General features: G+C 41.1%; 1 protein-coding gene across 3 annotated transcripts in view; it reads right to left on the bottom strand.

The window, feature by feature from the left end:
• Positions 1-23,231, bottom strand: part of BTBD11 (BTB domain containing 11) — a 201,228-nt gene that overhangs the window by 18,468 nt on the left and 159,529 nt on the right. Inside the window, exons 5-12 of one of the 3 annotated variants that reach the window (XM_033161575.1) lie at positions 17,620-17,785; positions 16,540-16,629; positions 11,797-11,898; positions 7,647-7,740; positions 7,421-7,556; positions 4,500-4,538; positions 3,916-4,136; positions 845-1,023 (exon numbers count right to left, since the gene is read on the bottom strand). In XM_033161575.1, the coding sequence (XP_033017466.1) occupies positions 845-1,023; positions 3,916-4,136; positions 4,500-4,538; positions 7,421-7,556; positions 7,647-7,740; positions 11,797-11,898; positions 16,540-16,629; positions 17,620-17,785 (1,027 nt within the window). The remainder of the gene's footprint in view (positions 1-844; positions 1,024-3,915; positions 4,137-4,499; positions 4,539-7,420; positions 7,557-7,646; positions 7,741-11,796; positions 11,899-16,539; positions 16,630-17,619; positions 17,786-23,231) is intronic. The other 2 variants (XM_033161577.1, XM_033161576.1) reach the window with 2 other exon arrangements.

The raw sequence follows: 23,231 nt of genomic DNA, 5'->3' as shown, positions 1-23,231 counted from the left end.
GGACTTGGCTTCTGTCAGCTCTCGAGCTCACTGTGACTGTGAACATTAAGCTATCCTAGCAGTGGATGGAGAGCATTGGCTCTCTCTTTTTAAAGCGACACAGTTGCTTTTATGCATTTGCGAAATTGAATAAATGTCTAAGGGCAGTTCCACATCATACAGTTAAAGCATATACAATACACATTTGAAGCACATGACTCCCCCCAAAGAATACTGGGAACTGAAAGTTACCTCTCACAGAGCTACAATCATTAACCCCCTTAAAACACTATAGTTCCCAGCATCCTTTAGGGGAAGTCATGAGCTTTAGATGTGCATTGCATGTGCTTGAAAAATATGGTGTGGATCTCTGCTTAGTGGCTCAGTTCTCTTTATGACCCCAAGCTATGGCTTAGCATTATGAGAAAGACAGCTGTGTTTGCATGTTCTTTCCTCCCTACTCCTTCCTCTTCTTGTGCCCTTCACTTAATTAGGGACACAGAAAGCTGCCTCCCATAGAGCCAGAATATGGGTCCATCTAGCCCAGTATTGCTGACACTGGCTGATAGTTGCTCCTAGTCTTGCATGGATCTGCATACTATCTTAGCAGGGTGACTTCAGCTGAAAACTTTTTTATTTCAACAAGCTTTTAACTTTTGATCATTTGCTATTGTAAAGACTGTTACGCACTCAAATTGTGATGGTTTTTAGTGATGCAATGTTCTTGTTACAGTTTAATATTTTTATCTGGGCATTTTGTTTTGTAAGTCACTTTTGAGTGTTTTACAAACAGAAGAGCAGTGCAGTAAGAAATAATAACAGCCATATACCCTAATGGTGGTGTAATAATGCCAGTTTCACCCACCTTGCTTGCCTTCAAGATCTCAAACATCAAAGGCAACCCTTGCGTGACAAGTTCTTCAGTGTATTCTTCCTCTTGAATAGATTTAAATTCTTTCAGCAAGCACTGGATGAGTGGTCTTCTGTGTTGCTGAAAGGCAGTTCGCAAAGACTCTAACCATGTATGCAGAGTCCATGGGACACCTGTATAAAAATTTAAAATTATCTTAAAGATTTGCACATATGTCTTAAATACCCAGGTTTAGATTAATGACATGGGGATCTTATGCTGGACCATATTTTGAATTCCATTCCACCTGCTCTGTTTCCATTCTGTTTCCTCTGCTGGGATCACCATTAGTAGTTGGCCTCACTGGGCACCTGTCAAAGCCCACACCTCATTTGGGGGCCCACTGTCAAACCCTGGAACCTCCTGGGCCTGTTGCTCCTCTTTTTTTACTGTTGCTACTATTTTCAATTGGCCTTTCCAAGCAAGCAAGCAAACAGAAAAATAAGAAAAAAGAACATGCAGAAAGACCCATCTCTCCCTTGGGGAGAGGATGTTGAGTGGAAGAGGCAAGTTAGCAGGCAGCGACAACAGTGATGGTGAGGAGGAAGTGTACAAACTCAGTGAAAGGTGGGCACGGTGACAGCATCTTGCACACACATACAAAAAAACCCACCTGGAACTGACATTCGTCAACATCCCCCAATGAGCTATAAATTCCTGTATATTGTTTATGTCTCAGCTGCGTTCAGATTGGTGACTCCTAGTACTAATAAATCATTGCTTTTCTGCTGTAAGAGAGCTGCAAGCAGAACAGCAACTGGCTTGCCATGCTATACAGCACTTTCCCCCCTATAAATTCATCTTGCTAGGCATCAGCTACACCAATGGATATGGCATTGATGCCAGTGGGTATGCAAAGTCCAATTTCCTTTGGTGGCCACTTGAAAAACAATTACAAGTGATCATTAAACACAATAAATCAATTAGTTTTTTGGTGGTAAGTACTTATTCGTTTAATTGGGATTGCCCTTTACAACCCATGAAATGACCAAAGAAACCAACAACCCCATGGTATTTCATGTTTGTTTTAGATCTGATGTATAGATTTGAAGGGATTATTGGGGGGGGGCACATTGCTAAAGTGGGAGTGATCAAGCAAATACCCCCAGCCCACTTTATTTGTTAAAAATTAGCAGCACAGCATTATGGCACTTTCATTTTAGTAGAATTTTGCTAATATTTTACTTTAAAAAATATAGCTGAAAAAGTGTTTTAGTTTAGTTTTAACCAAGAAATAACAGCATGACAGATATGCTACCATAGCAGCCTAGTAGGGATGGGTGATTTTTTGTGTGTACACATTATTGGGTTGGAGAACTGCATCACAACATTTGGAGAAGGGCAAGTTTTGATGGATGACTGCGCTTCGGTTTGAATATTGTTTTGGAAAGGGGGAATTCAGTAGGTTCACATTAACATTTGAACTGAACTAAATTTATCCCTATCCCTATTCTGGATGTAAGCATTTAGCATTGAAAGGAACCTACTAAGTGTTTCTTCCCTTACATAGAGGTTGCCTTGAGCCTGTCCTCTCCCCTGGATGGTTTTGCTATTGACTTCATAACAGGGATGGGAATGCTGTGGTCCTCCAGATGTTGTTGCATAGAGGGTTGCTGTCCAACATCTGCAGAGCCACAGGTTCTGTACCTCTGCCTTATAAGCTAACATACTTAATGCTGAGAGGTGATGATATTTATTAAGCTGTTTTTGAGGAATTAAAGATTTGATATTAGTATTAGATGTTTCACAATGGCCTCTCTTTTAAATATTTTCATGCCTCAAATCCACAACATAAATAATAATAATTTTTTGATAAATAAGCAGCTATTGATGTTGTGGAATAACATACTATTTTTACATATTTTTTATTTATGTGTTTATTAATTGCAGGTGTGTTAACTCCTCTCTTCAAAAAGTGTTGCTCTTGAAATGGGAATAAAGTAGCCTTCTTTATTTACACACGTTTTTGTTTTGCTTGGGCCTTTGATACTGCTGCTTTTAACTCTCTCCTTTTTTCTGCACAGGCCTTCAGCTTCCCGTTTCAATGCCAGAACAAGTAGTTCTTAATCTAGTCAATTTCACTCCTAAGGTAGAAAAGACTTTCCTAGCCTTTAAAGTGGAAAATTGACTAGGACCAGAAGATAGTTGCTTTTGAGTTTCTGGTATGCAAATGATTCTGGCTTGCAATGTCAAACAGAGCCCTTCTCACCCAAGGATCTATTCATGAGTAAGTACCCCCCCCCCAAAAAAAACTAGTCTCTTGTTATGAAAGTATGTTCACGTAAGAGGAGGGTTGCATGTCATTCTAATCAAATCAATAATCAATTAATCAATTAAAAAGGTGCCTAGGTGTAAAATCAAAGAAGGCATTTATTTATTTTTACTTTCAAATGATGGTTTATTCACATGCAAGTGTATCCAGACTTAATCAATTACCTCTCAAACAATTAAGTGGATATGATTTCTTCAACAGAGTGACTGCCCTGCTTAAAAGCAACGCCTGTGCTGCTTTGTGTGTGTACAGACTACAAATACCCAAAGTACAGCACCAAAGTCTACTGGGACATGATCACAGAAATAGGAAAATTCACAGAAATTGCAGCTCCTTAGTAAGAGAGATGGCAGGAGGTGGGTTTAGGGGAAGAAGCACAGGTGGGGCACATCCAAAGAGATGCTTCTGATGACAAGACTTAAAACAAGTGCTTTAATATGGTTAGACTTATATCATATAGCATGTTTAATAGGTAATCTAGTCCAGGTTGAGACAATCCCAATTTACTATCTAATCCACAAAAATGCCAAAGATGGCAAGAATAAAAACCTCTAGCCATGTATTGAAACCCTTTTTAATATTAAAATTCTCTCCTGAATTCCCAGGCACATCTGAAAGTTACCCAATTTCTGCCTTGACAAGAACTCTGGAACAAATAAAAAATGGCCAGCTCAACTGACAAGAGGCTATCAAACCAGATTTCTGACAGTCATCCCTCATGGGAGAGAAAAGCAGGGAGGAAACCAAAACTGACCTATGCTCCTGATGTCAATGGTTACATCCACATATCCATGTTCAGCACTGTGATACATAGCCTCTTTCAGAGCTTTAAGTCTGGCTTTGCTGTTGCGGCTGGCGCACAAAGGAGCTGGAGCACTGTCTGCCAAGTCAGTTCCCTCAGCCAGTATCTCCTCCAGGGACAGGATATCACTCTTCTCCTTCTCCGGCTGAGCAAGCAGCTTACGAAACACGTTCCTGTCAATCACAGGGCAAAAAGAGAGTGGGGGTGGGGGAGGAGAAAGGCCATTGGGTTGGAACTCTTAACAGTTGAAGCCAGAGCCAACTAGCTATCTAGCGAATGATAAATCTAGTTAGTTCACCTAACTAGATCCTCTAGCAAATCAGCTTTCAAGCAATGCCTTTCTTTGTGCAGTATAACTTATCTGGGCTTGCAGCTGCAAGTCCAGCATCCAGGACAGAGACTCTCATACTTTGCTCATCAACAGGCTTACACCTGTGTGATGCCATTCATCTTCAATGGAGACACTCCCAATTGATGAACTGTTAGAAACAATCAATCAAAACCCGGGTGCATCTTCTCCCTTACCTCCCACCTACCTTATATGCTTAGATCTTGCTAGCTGCGCATGTTCAGTCCTGTGGGGGATAGAATAAGCAATGTTTCCAGAGCAGATGGGCTAAAGAGTGTGTGTATGTATTTATAGAGGGAGGAAAGATATTTCCCCTGTTAGTCAAGAGGACGGGTGTGTGTTATGCCATGCAATGAAATAAAGGAGGATACATATTCAATATTTCCAGTCGATAGCACAATCCACAGCTCTCAGGGTGAAGACAGATGTAGAATTTAAAGAGATGCTGACTGATGGACCTGGCTGACTCCTGGGTACATGATTTGCCCAATAGATAGAAATTCCATCAAACTGAATCCTGGGGCCACCACCAAAAGCTTCAAGGAAGCTACATCTCTTCTCATTTGAAGAACCAATTGTACATTTATTTGTTTATACATTCATCCACATTTTTTTAAAAAATGAAAAAAATGAAAAAAACTAAAACAGTTGCAAACTGCTCTGGGAGAGGCACTTTGGTGACATTACACACACTAGCTTATCGGATTTGATTACAAGCATGCAGAATCTGTTTATTCAGAGCTCAAGCCTCAACAGGGGAAATGTATGCTTGCACTGCTAGCTTACAAACAAGCCCACTGCTATCCAGATGTTACATCTGTATTCATCCTTAGCCAGTATGAGGCTGCAGCAAATTCTTACTCCACATCACAGCTAGAGATGTTGATATTTTCCTGCGCATCTTTTTAGAATTTAGGGCAGAACTGGGTATCTGGCAGATAATTCAGATTCCTGAGAATCTCAAGTGTACTCTGTGCTCAGTTACAACTGTTACCATTTGCAGACCCTGAAGGTGACAATGCATTAAGTCACAGGTAGGGAGTCTGTGGCCTTTCTAATGCTGTTAGATTCCAGCTCCTATCATGACCACTGGCCATGTTGGCTTGGGCTGATGGGAGTTGGCCCTCCAGCAATTTCTGTAGGATCACGGGTTCTCCATCCCTGTACATAGCAATCCCGTGATCTCCCGGGTGAATTGAGAGTTTGTGTGTTCAAAGCAAAGCACAAAGCAGAAGGCAATTATGAATACATGAGTAGTGATCAGCAGGTTTTATTTATGCTTTTGACTTGTTTTAACTTTTTATGATTTTACTGTCTGGTTTTATGTCTTTATATTGTTGTAAACCGTGGTGATATATATATATTTGATACAGTGGTATATAAATATTTTTTCTAAATAAATAAATAAGTGCAGGTTTTGACAGCTAAGCTCCCTCTATAGAAGGATATCAGTTCATCCACTGAATTAATAAAAGTCAGGAAAGAAATGAGGGAGTGGGAGCAGAACTTTGCTGGAAGGGCTCAGAGAACAGTAGAGTAAAGCAAGATTGGTGGCAAAGATAACTCTTCAGGGTTTTGTACTGTGGATTAGGAGAAAGTGCCTTTCAGTGGTCTCCCTTTTCCACCTTAACTCCTGGCAATCCTTGCCTTCTTGCACAGACATACAGACCCTTCCCTTCTAAGAGATAGACCACATGTGCATGTTTGGTCACTGCAACACCAAGGTAGGATGTAGCTGTGAATGTGGGTCCTCGCTGATCTAACACCATAGAGAGCTTTTTTTGTCACCTCATGCCACCTCAGACGTAATTATTTTCAGTGGAACTATTTAAACATTCAGAGTCATCAGCTTTTCAGTGATTCACGTGCATGTGTGAACGAGGCCTCAACCTTTCTATCTCACACATGGGTAGATATGTGTATCTGGCATGCTTATTCCTCTTCTCTTTCCCACCTTAAAATCACTTTCATTTCTCATGACCTTTCTTCTGTCCTTAGACCTCTCTCGCCCAGCCTCTAAATCATCCCCTCCTGTGGTTCTTTATCCCCCTTGCCTTGCCATGGCTGCTTTCGCCAGACTTGACAGATCGATAGTTCTGTGCCTGCAGCCTTCACTAGTCCTTCAGACTGAACAGCTCTTGGATTGCTTCCTGAGCTCAGCTTTGATTCTCACAGACCTCTCCCAAACCTTCCCACTATTTACCAAGCTCCTCATCTGTGCACTGGGACTATAGTTGATATCTTTTTCTTCTGCAATGGACAGGACTACATAACCACCTCCCAGTGAACCCCCTTCTGAAGTCCATTTTTCATCAACATGTAATCCTGAAAGCCACACTGAGATCTGCTGCCTTGAAAAACTAAGGAGGAAATCTAGTTAAGTTGCACCTGTGGATCATGGGATTGCAGCCAGTGCCTTAACTTCTATTTCCAGGAGATTTCAAAAGAAAACAGGCAGACTGCCTTTCACAGACATTTTAGTAAGAACATAAGGATCCTCCAAGATTAGACCAAAGTTAAATTGCTCTTTTTGAACAGCGGGCTGTCAGATGCATCTGGGAGATTGCAAGCAGGGTGGGAAGGTGTCAGAGTTGCTCCAGACAGCTACATCGTGTGCTGAGCCATCCGAGCTATAGCTTGGAGCATCTCCCTAGATAATATATGTGACTCTACCCACCATGGATGACCATTAGTCCTCCTTGTCTAGAATAGCTACAAAGTCTTCCCGTTCAGGCTGGAACTTTGTCTAGGCAATGATATTCTCTCTCTTCCCCTTTTTGGGACTCCTGGCTTGTTCTCTTTGTGCTGATCTCCCAGTGCTGACTTGTCTCCCCTCTCAACAGCTGCCTACAGCTCAGCAATGACAGACAGAAGACCCTTCCCCCATTGTCCGTTTCTAGCAAATTTTTTGGCACTCAGAAATACTGCCCCAAAACATGGAGATTCGTATCTAGCTGCTGTGGCTAATATCTATTCACATACAGTATCTGGTAGCATGCTTACGTATGTAAAAACATATGTACAACGCAGAAGCACAGTTTGCAATTTTTGCATCATGACACAAAGAGAACATTTAAAATATTTAAACTAGCACAGTTCCAACTCTACCTGTGTCCATGTGCAGCAGCCTGGCTAAAGGAGTTCATGTCACCTTGAGGAGTCATGGAAATGCCATTCCTGTACATAGTTCCAATCATGGGGTCAGCACCTCGCTCCAAAAGCAAACTAACCAGTTCAAAATTTCCTGCAAATCAATAAAAGTGAGTGCTTTTCAGTCCCTTCAGCCACTTTTTTTTTTAAGCTAAGGAATGTTCATGATCAGAAAAATCCTTACCTGCAGCTGCTGCCAGTTGCAAGGGAGTTTCTGAATAGTTTTCATCACCATGTTCCAAAGAACCTTCTACTTTGGCACCTGCATCCAGCAACAGCTACAAAAGGAAATTCACAATTTAAAGCTGCTGATTTAAATGTGACAGTAAGAATTTGGGACTCTCCACTGATGCAGAAGGATGTTTAACAGGCTTAAAGCCCACTCAATTCAGGGCTTAAAGCCCACTCAACTGGGCACTTGCGACTGGTTGCCAATTGACCACCCAGGGATGTTTTTGTCCACCCCACTTCTGTTGTTGGTTATTCAGACAGTATTTCATTCATCTTCAATAAAGGGAGGAATGTGGACAAGTAGGAAAGAAGAAGGCATTGGATGGAATGAGATGTCATGTTCCATGCATTTAAGCTCATCTAACCCAACTGTTTAGTGCTTCATTTCTGGGTGCCAGTAAGCTCCTTTCCTTGTTTTCTCTGGACTCCCCATAAAAAGTATATTGTACCACCATTGGGAAAACCCTGATGCTGGAAAAGGGAAGCTAGGCCACTGAATTCTACAGCCACTAAACTGCCCTGGCAGCCATCTTTCCTAACAACAGCCATGTGCTCTTTGTCCTCCCTCCTTCAAAATGTTCCGAAGCATGGGTGGGGAACCTGTGATCCTCCACAAGCTGTGGGACTCCTCACTCCCATCAGTCCCAGCCATCATGGTCAATGATCATGCATGATGGAAGTTTGGGTCTAACAGCACCCAGATGGCAAAGGTTCTCCACCCTTGTTCCAAAAGTTTATGTGGCCTGCCAGCTTTCTCTGGGGGGTTGTCCTGTGATACATCACCAGCTGGCTTGCTATTTGGTTTCAGCCAGACACCTACTTGTTCCAAATATCCTCCTGCCTGCTACACTCTCACAGGATATCTGAGGCCAGTGTTGCAATTGCCCACCTTGGTGGTTCTTGAAAGTTCCACCTTTTCTCCATATACCGTAACTTTTCATTTGATTTTCATGCAATAAACCAGGTTTATATGCTACAGGCATTAAAAAATGTGTGGGTTTGGGGAAATGTTCTACAGACAGCATATGTAGGTTAAGAGTGGTATACTCTTTAGGCATGGGATTGTTTGTATTGGAATGACAAACTGTTAGAGCTGGAGCTTAAAGGGTTTTGAGAAGTGCAACATGTTTCATGGTGCCCAAGTCTGCAGGGAAGCAGCCCTCTGAGCACTCCTGGGTAGCTCATCTCATTAAATCAGTCTTACCAACCTGGTGCTCTCCAGATGTTCCGGACTACAACCCTATCAGCCTCCGTCAGCATCTGCTGGCTTGATATTTGCTTCATCTGCGAGAGTGGTAGTACAAAACATATGGAGGGCGCCAGATTGGCAAAGTCTGCATTAAACCATAGCTTCCACTCAGCAACAGGAGGAGCAGGAGAACAGCAAAGCTGTGGTTTAATGTAGCATGTGAACTGGACCTGTTTTTAAATGAGCCTTAAATACCTGGACTGCTTTTAATTGATTAATGATATTTTACCTATTTAATTAATTAATGACATTTATGAGTTGTCGTTTTAACCGTTACTGACACAATATTTTTTGGCTTGTGTAGCACTCAAGTGGAATGTTTTCTGCAGATGTTTTGGTGAATTACGTTTTCTTGCCTTGAGAAAGTTTTTACCTTGAAAGTTGTTAAAAAATATGTTGATAAAATGAAGCAATACAAAATGGCAGCCTACGCCAGTGATGGAGCCAATTCTTTGGGCACACCCAAATTGAGGCTTGTAAAAGGTTCAGCTCAGATGGAAAGAACCCTCACATTTTATTTTATTTCCAATCATTAAGTTCACTGCAGAAATACCTGGCCATTTAAACAAGTGTGGACCATTCACAATTCCCTGCACAGTGCACCTAATTGTCATGTACATGCCTGAAGGCTATGCGAACTAGCAATCAATGGGACATGACTAATTTGTGCACTTAAAAACTTCAACGATTTCACTGAAATAGATGTTATAAGGGAAGCATCTCATAACATCATTCTGAAGCTCATCAGATTGAGGGGAAAACACCTTCCACCCTCACTCTAATGGGTTTCTGGGAGTTGGGCAAAGATGCAGTAAAAAAAGAGCTAAGGGTTTGGGGGAACCTTTCACCTAAAGGTCAGCCTTAGTTTATTTAAGATCAGTGTAGTCGTGTGAACTTCTAATGACTTTTGACCATTGGTCTATCAAGCCCAGTACTGTGCACAATGGCAGCAATTCTCCAGGAAGCCAGTGTGGTGTATTGGTAAGAGTATCAGACTAGGACCTTAGGAGACCAAAGTTCAAATCCCTACTTAGCCATGAAGTTCACTGTGTGACTTTGGGCCAGTCACTAGTGCTGAGCCTAAGCTACCTCCCAGCGTTGTTGTGAAAGGGAGAGATCCACGTACGGCACCTTGATATTCTTGGAGGGAAGTTGGGGTATAAATGCAATAATGAATAAACAAAAATAAACAAAATGTTGTCAGGCAGTTATTTCTCCCAGATCAGCCTTCCAAGATCCATTTCACTGAAGGTTCCAGGGACTAAACCAGGAACCTTCTGAATGCAAATAATTATTCTGTCTGTCTGTCTGTCCAACTAAGATATTTGCAAATTGTACAATATATAAGCATCAGCAAATAAAAATATTCAGAAGTATTACATAGCCACTTTTCCCACAAAAATTAAATAAACCCCGGCTTGTATATCTAGTGAGAAAGAACTGGAAATGCATATTGTTACTTTGGGGGAGGGGAGAGAGACAGAACAGGTCAGATGTGTGCCCTCTATGCCTCATTCTGGGTATCTCCTCATTCTCCATTCAACAAAAGTAGCAGCATAACAATTTAGTAGGGCTCTAGATTAAGGTGTGCAATTTTTACCTTGCAGCCCAGCCACACTGGCAAGCACCTGAGAGATCAATCTGGTGTATGTAATTTACTTAGATAAAAGTGATGTTGTGTGGTTGCAAAATTCCATACTTCTCTAGAAACAATGAAAATGCTTTAAATGACTGACCCAAGGAAATTGTGAAAGTGGCAACAGATAGCACTGGAAGAAGGTATTGGGCTGACTGTATTGGTCATGGACTCATAGGAGGACATCCCTATCAGTTGCACAAACAGACAGGGCATTAGATGATGTGTTGCAGATACATCCATTCACCAGAAAATAATGCCATGGGGAAAATCATATTAGAGACAGTCAACATAAAAACAGGCTTCCTGGATCACGGTTAGCTGAGATAAACCCATCAGATGCCCCTGCAAAGCTCCTAAGCTGGGCATGACAGAAGTAGTGACTATGCTTGTGGCCAGCAATTGGTCCATCAGAGGTATAGCATCCCTTAATGTGGAGGCTCCCGTTTCAGTTATCAAGGCATTATAACCACTGATAGATCCATCCTCCATCCAAGCTTGTGATAATAACCAGCATCTCACGGCCATGAATTCCACTGTTAATTATGCAGTGCACAAAGGAATGCTTCTTTTTGTTTGTTGACTTCTCAGAATTCACTGGATGGGTGTTCTGAGAGAGGAATAGCACGTGCTGACTGAGGCTGATGGGAGTTGCAGTCCAAGTTGGCACCAGGTTGGCAATGACTGCTCTACATTTTCTTCATTTAGCATTATTCTCACCTATGAATTGAATCGGTCTTTTTAGCTTTGGAACATAAAAAAGGACTGCAGGGATGGAGGAGAAGAAACCAGACTAACATTATGTTCACTAAGGAACAAAGTTTTTAGTTTCACTAAAATTAGAAAAAGAAACAGAAAAACACAAATAAAGAGAAACACAAAACACATGGCCAAGAACGAGTTGGCAGGACATAACTTGTACAGCTTCATTTTAGAATTGCCCTGTTTATGCTTCATATTGGCTTACAGTACAATCCTACAGATGTTTACATGGAAGTGCATCCCATTGTGTCCACTAGGGATTACTCCCTAGTAAACATGCTTTGATTGCAGTCCTACTGATAACTATATATATCTATCTATATCTATACAGCAAACAAAGAAGAAGCAGGAGGTACCAATATGAGAATGGCTGCCAATTATGGGGATGAATGCCAATTAAAACCTAACAAATGGGAAAGAAAATATGAGATGGAGCAGAGGGAAATACAGCAATACCTGAACTACAGGAATATGTCCATGCAACACAGCAAATGTCAGAGCGGTCCAATGGCGGGTCTCGGGGTGGACGGATGGATATTTATGAGGAGTACTGATAACCTATAAACAGATAAAGGAGTTTTCTTTCATAAATGGCTCTTGAGGGGAGGGAAAAGGCTACATCTAAACAAAACAAGCTCGTCAGAATGCCAGGCACGCTTTGGTACAGAGGAAAAAGCAAGCAAGCATGCAAAAGGCACTCCAGACCATTATTGTCTCTGGGTTGCATCCAATAGTGCTGGTGCCTTTGCGGAAAAGTGCTTCTTCTCACAGGTTTTGCTACCCACATACACCCTACAGTTCACCCCCTGCTGAAAGCAGTTCCTAAGGACCTTCTGGAACAGAATAGGATACAGGGCGGAGAGCTGCAAATAGGCAAGGTGGGGTGGTCAGCAAAAAAATCAGTTTCTCCAACTTTGGCTAATGGAATCCCTTTCCACCAAGGCAAAGTCACCACTGGATACAACCCTCTGCATTCCCATCCCCCTTTTATCTAATCAAAATGTTACTTAGCAAATCAACACACTTCCTTAACTTTATTCTGTGCCTTTAACTGAGGCCTATGCCACTTCTATTGTACCTGATTGCTATTAGTCTATTAGCTACGAGCTGTGATCTAACGACTATCATCTAGATACATGGTTTTTAAATTGCATTCCAGAGAACAATGTGCTTCACTGGAAGCTTTCTGGAGATTCTTGAATGAGAAGATCAGGAATGGCGGACAACCGTCCCTGAAAGACAACTTGATCACAGCTCCCCCTATAGTAAGGAGATGAAGGGGAACAGTGAGGATGTCCTATGGAGTACTTTCAGTTCACAAGGCAATGTTGAAACCCAAATACAGGGCCAACACATATGCCCCAAAACCCTCTCCAAATTTCTGGGGTTCCTTTCTGATGCACTTCTCAGAAAAAGATCACTGTGTTCATCCATAAATCTTTTCTGTCCTGTTTCCAAATTCATATGTGAGATATCTAGTAATAAAAATAAAAATTGCACCAAAATTTGTATTTAACTATGCATTTTGTATCTTCATGCGCATTACTAAATGTTAGTTTATCCTACAATATGAATTTTTAAACGTTTTGGTACACTTTTTGAACCGAGAACTGTATTGCAAAATATGGAGAAGTGTGAATGTGAAAATAATTATGTTCCAATCCGAGCATTAATCAAGCCAAGAGGTACAAATTAGGTCAGTTTTCTAAAAAATGTGAAAGAAATGAAAGCAGTCAGTGTGCAAACAGATCCCTGAAGGAAGATGGTGTGAAAAACCACTCATCTAGATTTAATGTTTAAATGCCATTTTCAGCCCTAAAATTACACCATGTTCTTTTTTAATTGACTACAGTGGATTTGGATTGGGTACACACACACACACACACACACACACACACTGAATTGACCCCTGCATTATTTTCTATTCCGCTGATGATTTGACAGCAAAGAAATCCATCTATCATTTTAAAGGAACTGGTTTCCCTTTGGAGATGCACTTTCTCTTCACAAGGGGAATAGATATCCCTATGGCAATATCTATAGCTTCTAAAGTGGCCAAACACAGTAAGAATTCGGGATTCATGAGAGCAGTTGCAGTTGATTACTCCTGAGTGTGCCACAGCAGTTGCCAACCCAATCATGCTTTTGTTTCATGTATAATAAAGGATGTCCATGAATCTCAATTTCAGCTCTGAGCACTCCCATGCTAGGCCACTTTGCAGCGTTTGAGGGTAAGCAAGGAAATTGAAAGGACAGCAAAATCTCGGCAATGTACTTTTTATATTTGCAGTTCTCATGCTCAGACTGTATGAAAGCAGATAGGATATACTGTACATCCCTTAGCTTCAACAGGAGTACATTTCGTTTTTCTTGGCACAAGGTAAAAATAAAACATAAAAATCAGGGGAAAGGCATGTGCTGAAGTCCGACTACTACATCTCACAATTTGGTTCTGGCCCACAACAGCTTATGCCATAATAAGCTTGTTTTTGCTGTAATATGGCTGCCCCTCTAGAAAGTGTGAATAAAAACCTGGGACCAAATGAAGTGTGATGTTAATTGTGTATGAACAGTTAGCGTGCACCTCTGAAAACCAATAAAATACATTTTTTTAAAAAAAAATGTGCACATTTTATAAAAATTAAATAGCTGCTGCAGGGAGAGCAGAATTAGGAAGTAGTGTGTAGGAAGATAGAAGCTCATCAGGAAGCTCACTACTGGACTAATAGCAGCTTTGGGAGGGGTATACATGTTTTATCAGAACTGCTGCAGAGGTTGAAGGGTTAAAACACACACACCCTTCCCAGCACATTGCAGTTCCAATCCTGCTTGGGCCCCACCTGTGATATTTTGTTTTTAATTTGAAAGCATGTTCATGTTAATTGCTTACATGAAATTAATGCTGTTTCTATATGGTAAGCTGATTGCATTCTATTAGTGCATAACTAAAAAGGGTCTGTGATTGCTAACGTGTGACAACTGTTTTACTCACAGCCAAGCATTTTTTTAAATTGTGCAAATCGACTCTAAGGCAAGTTTCAGAAATGATGCTTTAAAAATTGATTTTTGCATTTCCTGCACCTCTATTATGAATGGCGAAGCCGACTGTGGTAAGAAAATACATTCTATGTGTAAATGGCTCCCTCCTGTCTATTCCACTCTGGCAACATACTCAAGTGAAGCACTGCAGGCTTAAAGACCTCTTAGCATCATGGGTGAGAACATCCTGAGAACTGAAGGTTAACAACCAACCACATATTTCAGCAAACAGTAACCAGACAATAGTGGATTTCACTTGCTAACAAACCAAACTGACTTAAGGTATTTTGGAACTTTGCAAAATGCAGATTCTCTCTCATAGACACCTGCTTTGGTAAGGATGGTAAAAGGGCTCATTTGCAATGCAATCCTTTTGCATACCTACTCAGAATTATGCCCCACTGCTTTCAACAGGGCAATCTCCCTGGAAAGTGTTATGAAGACTGCAGCCTCAAATCTCAATTTTTTAGTTACTGTACTATAATTATATCAATCTTTGTGGAAACAATGGCTTGGTTTGTTTAACACATTTTTCTTATATTATAAACTTGTATGCTAATTTAGACAAATTAACTTGATAGCTGCCATGATTCATATGGAATATAAATAATGAACCAAATATACACCAGACAACATATACTGAAATTATTATTTTTGACAGCTATATAAAACACACTATTTTTCTATGTTGATAGTTTAGATCACAGACAGGCAGAGTCTGTTTGATGGATAACCTACAAATTTTTGGTGTAGACAGAAAAAGAAGTTGGTCTTTAACCAAGAATATTATACAAACACTCTTACCACAATAATCACAATATATTCAATGAAACTGGCATACTGAGTCTGTCAGACAATGATCACAATAAAAAAATCCCAGATTTATTCAATATAATAAATCAGCTTTCCTTCATTAACAATACAGTAAGTCTGTAGCTGTGCAGCACAATCCTGTACAGGTCTACTCAAAGTGTGTTCAGTGCACACATGGGAGAAAGACCAATTTAACAATGGGATTTACTTCTAAGTAGCTATGCATAGTAGAGCACTGCATAGCTGCAATCCTATACACACTTACCAGGAAGTTAGGCCCAATGAATAGAGTTAAACTTCCTTCCAGGCAAACATGCATAGGATTGTGCTCTAAGACTGTCCAAATCAAACTTGGTTACCAAATGCATTCCAGCCACATTTTACAGAATTCATATACTGGTTTTTCAAAATCAAGTTGCTCAGACCTGTGTCTAGAAAGCATGGGGGCAAGCCCTAAATTGTGGCTAGGTAGGTTGACACAGTTGCTGCATGTTGCCAGCATAAGAATAACTAACAACATCATCCCAACCACACAGTGGTTTATGTTCCCAAGCAAAGGCAAGACGAGCTGCCTCTACAAAGGCAAAGATCTCATATGGATCAAATTCTGTCGCTTGTAACCTTTGCTTCTCCACACTGCTCTCCAATTTGAACCAACAAATTGTTGGCCTGTTTCTCCTGAAGTGGCTAAGTTGTGTCTGGACTGTACCACTGCAGAATGCAGGTGGGGGCTCACATAGCCAAATATTCCTCTATACAAAATGCTCTCCTGCACTTAGGAAACTAGCACATTAGGTAGAAGGCTAGCCTAGCTACTCTCCTCTTTGATGCATAGTCTGCTGTGTGGAGGCTTTTCGTTTCATTTTTGTTTTTAAAGGAAGAACACTCATTTTACGCAATTCCTGACAACAGTTGGAAGTGGTACAGCAGAGACACAGATTTACCACCACCTTGAAAGAGCTAGGTCTTTGATGGTGTTGACAGCTGACCACTGCAGCTCATATCAGTGAGCCCTGACTCCAGAGGGAGCTGCTTCTCTCCTCCCCGCCAAATCCATGTATCATACATTGCAGAGGAGAAAATGCGGCAGATGGATGAGAGGTCTGAAGCTCCTGAATATGGTTCAGGATGGGAGCCCTATGATATTTAATCTGGATTTGAGACTAAAGAAAACTTTTTTTCTTTTTCTTTTTGTCCTCTTAGGTAGATTTTATTTCAATACCAAGTTGCTCTGGGAAGACCCAAAGAGGTTCGCACCCTTGATTTCGGATAACCGCAGCTCTCCATAAATTTGACATGTTCATAAAAATGTGAGCTAAACACATGTAATCACAAAAACGGTCTCACCTCTGCATTTAGATCTGCTCCAGCATCCAGTAGCATCTGGACCATGGCCTCATCGCCCCTCACACAAGCGTACATCAGTGGAGTCATGCCCTGCGAGAACATTAAAGTCAACACATTGATCAGCTTCCAATGGGATGGTTTTATTTAAGGCTTGATTCGTAGATGTCATAAGAAGGCATGCCACTTATGGTATAAGATGTTTTCAACAAATGTGTGGATAATTTTAAGAATTTCCTGCAAAAATCATTTGCTCGGTTTTTGTAAACACTGCCTTGCCTTCATCAAGATAAACATTAAAACTCCATTGTCTTCTGCAGTGTCATGAATCCATTGTGTTACACTTCTCTTGTACAAAAATCAGAATATTGGGCACTTCTTTTGTGAAAATGTTCCTCTAGCAATTTAATGAGCTTCTTTTTGACAGGTTAGACTCGGGCACTTTAAACTGACTGCCAATATTGTTAACGGTTGGAGGAGTAGATGCTTTTGTACGATTGCCCATGATACACAGTGACTTAATTTTAAATGAAATCCCAGACAGCACTGTTGAAAGTTGCTAGCTCTAGGGAAATGCTGCCCTGTTTGGAGGAAAATTAGATTAACTGACCCTTCACTACAAAGACTTCCTGGCTGCAATCTGTATTAATCTGAAGTGCCCACTGCAGCTGATCAACACATATCCCTTGTGATTAGTGTTAACTTTCACAATGGCATAAGGCACAGATGCAGTTAGGAAAGAATAGTTATGTGCAGCACAAGAATCACAAGAGGAAAAACAACCACATTCTTAACTTGAGGACAGGCAAGAGAATAGGTGAATGTGGAAGAGAGATGTTATTTCACCCCACACATGGGAGTACACACCCAGTCCACATTCCAAATTGCATCTCAGAAAAAGGTTTAACCAGACTGTAAGAAAGAGAAAAATGTGTGTGGAACTCTGATGGGTTATTCTTTGAGAAGAATCCCATGCATATTTTCTTCAATAGTCTACATATAAAAAAATTAAAACCAATTTTACAATTTCAAATTGTCAACCCACTGTTTAAAAAATCAGTAAGTTTCTTTCTTTCTTTTTACCTGATCACTCATGCTGTTAATTCCATCAGGCCCCAACAAAGATATGGCCTGTTTGACCAGATCTGTACGGCCACAGGTCAACATTCGGAACCCAAGGTCCTGCTTGAATTTGGCTTCTGTGGCTACTGCATCCAGCTTCCGAGAAGCACAGAAGCAGTCGTCAATTCTGCAAATTGAAGAAAACAGTTATATTAGGAAATAATCTGAAAGCAGACTGATTCCTGTATAATTCTGCTGTATATTAAGGAAGCAGCACCCTTCAGGTCATATGCTGGCCTGCTGCATAAGGATTCAAACAAGGTAAGTATGCATAGGCCCTCTCCCCTGTGCTCCAAACGAAGTGCAAATGAATGAGCCTGAGCTACCTGAAACCAGGTAGGACTTTTAACTGACCTTGCAGTTCCTCTTTGGAATTGCTTTCCCTCTGGGAGGCAGGCAACGGATTGTGTAAATGCCTACGTCCTCCCAATCCTTGAACTGTTGATATTTATCTGTGTACCATAAGAGCTGTTTGATGGCGCAACAGAACTGCTTTTGCAGGTAGTGGGCTCTCTCCTTTTGCTGGACATCCTTTGCATGGTGTCCAGGTGAAAGAGGAACGGGGCTTCTACATCTTTAGTATCTCTACTGCACAATAATTAAATGTGTAGGAACCCCATATGCATCTTTTCATCTGGCCATCCTAGCCATTTGTTAGGGATGCTGTGGCTGCATTCTGCACTGAGCAGAGGTTGGACAAGCTCAACAATGGGGAAACATTTTGTTTTATATTTTAGCCCAAGGGCCTAATTTCTTTATGGGGAACCTTCCAGGGGCCTCATGTCAGTGGTGGATGGGGCCAAGGGCAAAAGTGGCTAGAACAATTATTTTGACTCTTGTCTTTGTACAGTGGGCTACACTGAACCCAAACAAAACACAGAGGTTTTTATATGCAAGCAAACACATATTTCCATAGTCAAAACAAAATAGAAAATTTAAAAAATCCTTCCAGTAGCACCTTAGAGACCAACTAAGTTTGTTATTGGTATGAGCTTTTGTGTGCTCATACAAAAGCTCATACCAATAACAAACTTAGTTGGTCTCTAAGGTGCTACTGGAAGGATTTTTTTAAATTTCTATTTTGTTCCGACTATGGCAGACCAACACGGCTACCTACCTGTAACTAAACATATTTCCATAGCCCATCAAAACAAGCAAGAGGCACCCACACAGTTCGAAGACATATTCTGGCAGGAGAGAACACTTTAGTGCAGAGCTGGTGAGGTACCGGTATGTGGCTGTGGAGAGGGCTTGGCCAAGGAAAGTCCCGAGGACCACAGAGAAATCCCTGAAGGACCGTATTTGTGCCTCACCCAGGACCTGAGGTTTCCTACTCATGGGCTAGATGATCTCCAAGATCACTTCCAAGCCTATGATGCAATTTATGCATTATATAACATTCCATACAATGAAGTGTTCTGCCTCATTATCATTTAATTGCTGGTCTGTTGCCAGTGTTGGATTATAGGTCTCCCCCAATCTGGTCCAATAAGCAAAGAGGAGCTCCTCTTCACCCATCTGTTGCACAAGCTGTGCCTCTCCTCTTCTCCACTTGCTTATGGGGGTGGGGCCAAGATCATTTGAATGATACTCTAGGCATGTTCAATATGTGCAGGTGAAAACCTGTGATTTCAAAAAATAATTTTAAAAATAGTTCTGTGGGTTGCCATCTCTGAATGAGGATTTGACATTAAAACATGCTAACGATAATTACAGGAGGCCTCCAAGAATTCCATTAAATTCAGTTGCAGATAGCTTAATTAATAATTGCATATTAAATTCCTGCCCAGTTAGTGCTCTTTATGCTGCCATAAAGAAAATGCAAATCAAACTCACAGAACCTGAGAGCATAAAGGGTTTATGATGCTTATATAGCATTATTTATAACTGCCCCCAACTAGTTACAAATCAGCCACTCACTCTGAATGATAAAATGTAAATCAGGCCCACAGGATCTGAGATAATCATTGAACCATTTATAACTATCCCCAACTAGTTACACAATTAGTCATTTGGAATTTTGAGAATATTAGGAATGCCTCCCTTTCTTAATTTGAGCTTAATTTGAGTTGTGCTGCTGTTTTTATTACTAAGCAGCTGCACTGTTAAAAACAACAACCATTCAGTGCAATATCACTTTGAAGGAGCATTTTGACAGCCACTGCATCCCACGCTGAATATAAGGAGCATTGAACAATTTTGTTCTGGACAAATTTTGCTCTGGAAAGCGAAGTTTGAGAACTTCTTTCACCAGAAAAAGTGGATTTGAAAGTACAAAGCAAGCAGTTTATTTATGATTATGCAGCAATGCATTTATACTATTATACAGGGCAAGTGCAGATGGGAATGGGACGAATTCCTTCACTGTGCTCAATAGTTTAGAGGTGGAGGGTTGTAGCCAATGCTGAATTTTCATAGTAGCAAATGGTTTTGCTTGCACAATCCAAGGTACCTGATTATCACCTACCTATTTCAGCCATCTGAGATCAGGTTTGTAGGAAGGGAGAGGCTTACATTGTTAGGCCACTTTTGGATACAACTCAATGTGAGCTGCAAGATTGCACTCCTTTCCTGCAGTGAATTCTCTCCCTATGCCTGAATGGTTGGCCACCATAACCAAAAATTTGAGCTAACCAAGATTTGAACTTGGTTAGGTCTCTCTTCTGTGACTAAAGGGGAGAAGACAACTTGTTCCAGTGACTGGGACCATTGTGTTTGCACTAGGCCAATGTGGCACAACAAGAAACAAAGAAGCCAAAAAGATTAACAAATTGAAAGGCCTGCAAGAAACAGTTTGGGAAGGTAGGACTGTATGTTGAAGCACTGGCATGTGAAGTTGGTACCACAAAGGAGAACTATTTCTACAAGTGAAGTTGAAACTTCAGTACAGGTGACCCTTACGAATGTCGGCCAATGCAAATACAGCTAAGCTACTCAAATGCAGCAGTCTAGATTTACAGATCTACTCCTAAGAGATTGTTTGCAGGTTTTGAAGTGCCACACACATACCCACAAAACAGGACTGGCTCCATGCTAGAACTATGTGTCCAAAGATAATGCCAATCCTTTGCAAGAAACACATTTGTCTTGGCAAGAAAAGACAGATGACATCAAAGAACTGTGAAATTGCCCCTTTCACCTCTACCATGTGTGTGTGTCTGATTCCACTGTTTTCTGTGGCTGTGTAGCCTGTAAAACTGAAGAGGTGGATAATCAGCTAGTGTTCATTTTCCTTTTAATTTTTTTTAAAAAACTTGCGTTTGAGGCTCCACCGCTTACCTTATAAATTGTGAAAATGGAACTGGATAGGGGAGACAAGCATTGAACCCGGACTAGAGCAATGGACATTGTAAGTTTAAATTCACACTGAACCACGGAGCTCACCGCTTGACCTTGTGCTGTTTTTCATTCTACTCAGAGGTAGTCAATGTAGTGATGCATCATTTTCATATTCATCATTTCATACTGAGCTATGGTCTTTTCTAAGAGGTGTGCTCAACATTTATATGCTTCATTTCTCATCTTTCCCCGGTTTGTTTGTTTTTTGCAATATTTTATTGTTGTTGCAAGAAGTTGTGTGATGTCAGGGAGAAAGATATGGGTATTTTGAAATCATCCATTAGCACATCAGCTAATGACTTTTATCAATGGATGACGTTCTTGTATGAAACAGCTACCACGATCAAGCAGCCCAGACAGATTACACCTCACCTCCTACACAATCCTTTCTGCCGAGACAGTTCATGTGCGAGTCATCCAGTGATGAGGCACTGAGTGAGGTGCATGTGTTGTGCGCTGGTCACAAGGAATATTCAGGTGTATTTCGGAACAAGGGAGCCTCTTTCAGAGATTTCACCACACTAGACTTTTGCTAAAGCCATATGACTGTGGATCAGAAACGCAACCCATGCAGTTCTAAGGAAACACACTATCAGAAACTAATCTTCTGCCTTTTTTGTGTTACGGAAAGCTGAGATTCTCATGAATCAAAACGCTATCCAAATTATTTGTTTAAAATGCTTCTAACACTACTTTTGCTGATGATAGAAGTTGTATGCTACTGAAATGTGCTTTTTCTGCTGCTGCATTTTATTTTATTATTGCTGTTATTATGATATTGTACTTGCGGCAGTTGATTTTGGTTTGTGTTGTTGTAAGCCACTTTCAGCATGGAAAGGCAACATATGAATAATGTGATGATCTTGCATTCTGACCGTAAGGTTTCCAGGGCAGCTTGCAAATCAAACTAGAAGATATCAATGCAACCCAGTTTTAAAATCTATTATACCAAAACAAACAAACAAACAAAGAACAGCACAGGAACAGCAAGAATTAAATATCCGTGAATGCCTGGGGGAGAGGAGAAAAGGTGCTGCAATATTTATGGTGACCAGATGCAAAAGAGGAGAGGACTCTTTCACTTTTGACTGTTGTGCAGAAGAGATGCAGCTATTAAATGGTGCAGGACTCTTGTCTTCTTTTGTATCAGGCAATTAATTAATGGATCACCTTTTACATATATGTCTTAAGGCAATTTACAATCACATCATTTAAAAAAACCCAGCTAAAATAGTTTGTTATAATTGCCATGATCATCTGGAATTAGGTTAAAAATTATGCACAGTGAACACCTAAGGCAGCAACCTTTTCATCCAGCTAGAGAAGCTCATGAAAAGAAAAATGTATTCCATTCCATTCCCCCTACCCCCGGAAAGTACAGATAGTGGGTGCCTAATGTATCTCAGGGGACATGAGTGGCGCTGTGGTCTAAACCACAGAGCCTAGGGCTTGCAGATCAGAAGGTCGGTGGTTCAATGGTGAGCTCCCGTTGTTCAGTCCCAGCTCCTGCCCACCTAGCAGTTTGAAAGCACATCAAGTTCAAGTAGATAAATAGGTACCGATCCGGCGGGAAGGTAAACGGCGTTTCCATGCGCTGCTCTGGTTTGCCAGAAGCGGCTTAGTCATGCTGGCCACATGACCCAGAAGCTGTCTGCGGACAAACGCCGGCTCCCTTGGCCAGTAAAGTGAGATGAGCACGCAACCCCAGAGTTGTCCGCAACTGGACCTAATAGTCAGGGGTCCCTTTACCTTTACCTTTAATGTATCTCAACCTTAGTGACCACCCTGCACATCTGGCAGAACAATCAAATGTGCATTGCTCACGTAACTGCAGGAAATCTGCACACTGTTCAAACTAAAAGGATCCCCCTTCCCAGTCACCATTAGTTGACTGAACACGTTAGTCAGGGAAATCCCAGCAATGTGCATGAGGGCATCTACCCTGTGATTCATTGTGGTGCACTATAGAGGAGCAATCCTTAAACCCTAACTGATGTAGTAGGAATCTGTCCATGTTGTCAGAGTTCAGCTCCAGGTTTTTGAAAAGAGCAAGCTCCAGGAAAAGGTTGAAAAAGCACATAGCCACCCACCACAGCTTCTCATGTGAAAAAAATTACTTGGAAAAAGACAGTTTTTCTATCAACACGTGCTCCGCCATGCCAGCACCCTCTTAAGTTGTTCAGGTTGCATGAATAACAGCAGAATCTCAATTCATTTTAACTTAGGAAAGTAAT

Source organism: Lacerta agilis, chromosome 10 (genome assembly GCF_009819535.1).
Source record: "Lacerta agilis isolate rLacAgi1 chromosome 10, rLacAgi1.pri, whole genome shotgun sequence".
NCBI lineage: Eukaryota > Metazoa > Chordata > Lepidosauria > Squamata > Lacertidae > Lacerta > Lacerta agilis.
This window is presented reverse-complemented; position numbering and strand designations above follow the sequence as displayed.